At 46.9% G+C, this 5,254-nt stretch overlaps 1 protein-coding gene across 1 annotated transcript in view; it reads left to right on the plus strand.

Annotated features, from left to right (window-relative positions):
• Positions 1-3,311, plus strand: part of FMNL2 (formin like 2) — a 77,185-nt gene extending 73,874 nt beyond the window's left edge. The window contains exon 26 of the mRNA XM_009273176.2: positions 2,103-3,311. Within this exon, the coding sequence (XP_009271451.2) occupies positions 2,103-2,212 (110 nt within the window). The 3' untranslated portion in view covers positions 2,213-3,311. The remainder of the gene's footprint in view (positions 1-2,102) is intronic.
• Positions 3,312-5,254: the final 1,943 nt, after the last annotated feature.

Here is a 5,254-nt window from a genome sequence, read left to right on the forward strand (position 1 = left end):
AGCTCGGTAGCGGCAGCGGTGCACGAACCGGGGGGGAGAGGGAAGGAGCAGAGCTGGGGAAACACTCAGTTATTTGCCAGAACTGCAGAAATTGTGACGATGAAAAGCTTGACATGGAACTGAGCAATTTACATCGTGTGGTGTAAAGTGTAAGAAGGGTGTGTTTAACCCAGCATGTCTGTTAACACTGTTGTCTTGATTTAAGGACTCAGCGGCTTAAGAAGACAACAGTGTTTCACTTTTGCTATATGTATTTTTATGAATGCTTCTAATAAAATTGCAAACTATAATCAGCTCAACGGTTATTTGCTCTTTCGAGTTAATTGCTGTATTATCTTCCTGGAGCCAATCTTCAAAGCAGCTTGGAATTTGGTTAGCGAGAGGCGAGGGTGGCCCTCCTGTCCTTTCCTCTCCGTGTCTAACCTCCTCTCGTAGCCTTGGCCTTACCCCCTCTTGCTCTGTTGGCTAATGTGCCTGGGAGTTTTGAACGCTGAGTTGACTTGCTCTTCATTTTCCATCCCATTTTTTACTTAACCATCATTTTGTGTTTTGTTTTGTTTTGTTTTTTTTTTTTCTGTTTAGCCCTAAAGAAGAATAATATCACTAAATTTCCAAATGTTCACTCGAGGGTAAGGATTTCTTCTAGCACACCGGTGGTGGAGGATACACAGAGCTGGCAAGCATCACTTTTTACTTAGCTTCCTCCTCTCTCTGTATGCCAGACAGCCTGTTGGTAGATGTGGCTAAGAGTAATACTGGTGAGAGCCTAAAGGCCAGTGGAGACTGAGACCGTTTATTTTCACCCTCTGTGGTGTAGGGGATCCGTAGGCCGTGGGCTGGTGACCGTCTTCATACCCTCTCCGTTTTGGCCCTTTCTCTTCCAAGTTTAGCCCGAGGCAGGCAGTCTCGTCCCCAGGTTGTTTCAAGCCCATAGTTCCCTGGATATTCTGCTGCCCCCGTCTCGGTCCTGCTACGGCCACCGAACGGGACATGAGAGACGGACAACCGGCAGCTCAAAGCATGGAGGTGGGAGAGGGCAGCCTCAAGCAAAGGCACCTTCTGCTGGGGTACACCAACAGCTGAGAGGTTTGGGCGTTGTATTTAAACCAAGACATGAGTCATCCAGGAAATTTGAGGGGGGGTTGCCCGGTCCAACGCATACCTGTTTTCCAGGAGAGAAATATTTTCACTAGAATTAGTCTTCAGGTGTACCAAGTGTGCTTGTTATATCGTAGCCGCACACGTAACGCATGTAACACCACACGTAACACAGGCTTTCATCAACACGTCCATCTCCAGCTTTCTCCGCTGTTCGATCCGTTGCATGCTCAGCATTCCCTCCTCTTCCTTCCCGAAGTCCCCTCTTCTCCCCCCCCGAAGGGGGGGTGGGGCCGGGCTTTGCTGCTGGGGAGGAGGAGGAGGGAGGGGGTTGGCTGCTCCGCTGCCTTCGGCTAATGAAGCATCTCTGCGGCTGGGCGAGATGGTGGCAGGGGTGGCAGTAGGGCAAGACGGCAGCTGGAGCTTTGCAAGCCGGTTGCAGCGTACCAGCTGCTTTTTCTTAGGGCACCCTCTTTCAAATAAGTGGGTGTATAGGGAGCATAGACCCACCCTTGTGTTGCTAAACACTTGCACCGTTGTACCCTGGGTCACACGGCTCCAGTGAGCTGCATCCCGCTTTAGAAAAGTCCCTCAGCTCACGCTAGCGTTCGAGAGGCTGCCTGAAAGACCAAGGCTTACGTCAAGCAGACTGATTTCAGTTGATGTTGCCTTCCTTACTGACGTTACCGAACGCTAGCAGCCCGGGGGTGGGGAGACGTTCACGCTAACTTGACGGCATAACGCCATTTAGTTTCACCAGCATTTCAGCGCATTTCACCAGTATTACCCGCTGCTTGGGTGCGTAGTAAAAGGGCACGTCAGTATTTGCTCACTTCTGCTCTCATTGGGTTGAAGTCCCTTCTCCTGTTCCTACACAAGCTGCTTTGATTGGCTTCCAGCAGGACTTTTCCTTGTCTAGACTGCGTGTGCGTGCGTGTGTGCGTGTGTGTGTGCGCACGTGGGCGAGCCGTGCGTGTTTACGAACGCCGCTTTCCTCTCCGCAGATCTTAGAAACCAGCCGTACCGACGGGCCGACGCGGTGAGGAGAAGCGTCCGGCGGCGCTTTGATGATCAGAACTTGCGCTCTGCAAACGGTGCTGAAATAACCATGTGAGCTGGAGACCTGCAGGTGTCAAGGAAAGGGGGTGCTTGAATGATACCTTGTCCATGTGAACTCTATGTTCTGCCACTCATTTACAGCCTTGGGAACAGTAAAATTCACCTTCTAAAGGGCTCAAAGACCTAGAAAATGCATAGGAACGTCAGCGAGGGGCTCTCCACTCAACCGTAGCTAACAAGTGCCTAAAATTGAAGTACCTGCTCAAATTAATCAAAGCAATAGGACTTGATTTGATTGGGTATCTTTTTACACCAATACATTATTCAGTATTTTTAACCAAAATGTAAAATACGTGTTGTTTTTGGGTGTTTAGTTTGGTTTGATTATATAAAAGTTTAGCGACTGGTCTCCTGTGGACCTGACCTGCATCCCGACCGGTTGTAAACAGGCGACACTCGGACGTGCTCTGCTTTTAAATGCATTCCTGTGCTGTCCGCCGAGGGATTAACCTTGGCTTCAGCTGCACTTACTGGCTTTTGGTTTTGGTTTGGTTGTTGTTTTTTTTTTTTAAAAGGAAGACATTTAAGGGCTTTCTATATGTAATATGGAAATAATTCCAAGAAGAGACCCGTACCCTTTTCCCACCACACACACAGGCTCCACACCACCGTAGCTGGGATGCGGTACCATGTACGTCAGTGATCACAAGATGGATAGCGAACGAACACGAGTCTTCACCTCCAGGGTGTGATGGTTGTAGTGTGCAATGCAGGGCTGAGGCCCGGGGGTGCCGGGGGGACAAACGCATCGCCCATCCTCAAAACGAGAAGGGTGGCTAAGGCACGTCCATGTTCTTCAGCTAGAGGCAGCTTTTGAATAACAGTGTATTTATTAATTAGCACTAAGGTATTAACATCTCAATAATCAGTATTAGGATTCTGAGGACCATTGCAGTTCAGTTACTCGCGCAGAGAATCATCCTGTGCCCTGCTCTGTAGGATTAATACCCCGCTACAACTCCAAGTTCCTTGGACAATCCAGTTCAACGTCCCTGCTAAGGATCATTTGGTCAGCGAAGGGAAGCCCAGCCTAAGAATCCTGACAGGTGATAGGTTCTACATTGCATTTTTAAAGCTGAAAAAGGGAAATGAGACTGGCTTTAGCACACACACACCCCCGCCCCCGTCCCAGAGCAGCAAGATGAAGCCGAATTCGTGCCGGCAGGGTACGCGATCTTCTCAGAAGTGAAGAACTGGACTGAAGAGAAATTTGTACTTTCCAAGATACATTTTGCTTACAGCTTACCTTTCCTGGTCTCATTGCATCAATATGTTAATTGTAAAATTTATTGTATAGTATTTAACCACTGAATTTCTTTTTCTTTTACGTTGTGCTTATGTGAACCACTGGTGAAGGTCCCATTTTTTTTCTTGGATAATGTGTAGTTATATGATAATCTGTTTTTAAATGTACAGATATTTTGCTACAAAATTGGTGCAGTTTTTTATGGTTTTTACACTTCTCCTCTTTTATTCCCACTTTAGCCTCTGGGTAATATTGTAAATATTGTTTAAAAAAAAAAATGCATCAGCCTGTGCTATACAATCTGAATGTTATTTTAACTTATAGTTTTTGTTTTTATATTTAACTAAATGGACAGTTTGGGGCTCAAAGTTACCACATTGACCTCTGCTTACCTATTTACAGGAAGTTTACTTTAAAAACTGCCACCTTCTTGCATTTACAGCAACGTGTACTTGACATGCTAAAGAGAACATGCCAAATCGCCTCTTTCTTCACTGACCGTGACAGAAGACTACTTTAACCTGCGTAAGAAAATTGGACAGTTAATTTAATAACCTGTTAGGCAAATGGTTAAAAGCACTAGCTCTCACATGCTTAAGCGCAAAGGTATTTTTTTTAATGGAAGACAAATTATCATGCAACTAGACTATAATGCTGGCATGTTCTCTTTAATATTTTTCTAGTAATAGACCTGCTTCTTAGCAATATTAGAAGTGTTTTATAAAAGCAGTTCATGTTACTTTCCTGGTCTGTTCCTGGCATAAGATCAAATAAACTATTTACACTACTACACCGCAATCCGGAGGGGGTTTTTGGTCACTTTTATGGTTTTTTTTTTTTTTCCCCCCCACAAATGGTGGTATTTGACGGGTGCCCACCTGGAGCTTGCAGCAGCAGCGAGGAGGCCTGGGTGCTGGTTTGGTTTTGGCGTTGTTCTTGTTATTATTTTTTTAAAAAACAAACAAACCAACCACTGAGTGTTTGCTTTTGTACATCCCATCGCTCGGTGACTGTAAGTGCACCCTTTTTCCCCTCTCCCCTCCAAAGTGTCATTCTTTGGGGCTGTTGGAGTTGGGGAAAGGAAGGGGGGAACCTCTGAGGCCCTTTCGCACCCCCCTGCAGTGCTCGCACCCTGGGCCGAGGCCGCCTTCGCTGTTCAATACCCGACTGCTGCTACCAGCACTTAACGCGCAGTATCGACGCTGAAATAATTCTCTGGGTGATTTTCAATGTCAGCTTACTCTTGGCTACGGCACAGCCAGGCTAGCAAGAGGCCAAGGGGACAAATCCTGGATCTCAGTTCCTGCAGCCATAAATACACAAACCCCAACAGTACAGGTGTTGAAGTCCTACACTTAAAGAGAACGACTTCATACTTTAGAGAAAATTCAGATTTAATTTTTAGAAGGGTTTAACAAAATAAATACAAGGGAGCGTAGGGCGAGAGCGGGTGCAGACAGCCCTGCGCGAGCTGGCACCTGGGAACGGCGGGGGGGACTGGAGCTAACCCCTCACAAACAGGACAGTGAGCGGCGCAAGGGCCGCGCAAAACAGAGAGCAAAGCAAATACAATCAAATTTAAACAGGGTGATAGACACCATTGACACTTGAAAAGAACCCATCTTGCTAAAAATCCTTTCAATTTCAAGGCAGAAATAGAGAGTTTGAGCTCAGGGCTTCCTTCTGCTGGCCAGGCAGGAGAGCGCGTCGGCGCAGAAGAGCATGGCTGGGCTGCACAGGCAACGTGGTTCTACCACACCAGCAACAGCCACCGTAAAAAAAGATGAGGCT

This window comes from Aptenodytes forsteri, unplaced genomic scaffold (genome assembly GCF_000699145.1).
Source record: "Aptenodytes forsteri isolate BGI_AS27 unplaced genomic scaffold, ASM69914v1 Scaffold174, whole genome shotgun sequence".
In the NCBI taxonomy this organism is placed as follows: domain Eukaryota; kingdom Metazoa; phylum Chordata; class Aves; order Sphenisciformes; family Spheniscidae; genus Aptenodytes; species Aptenodytes forsteri.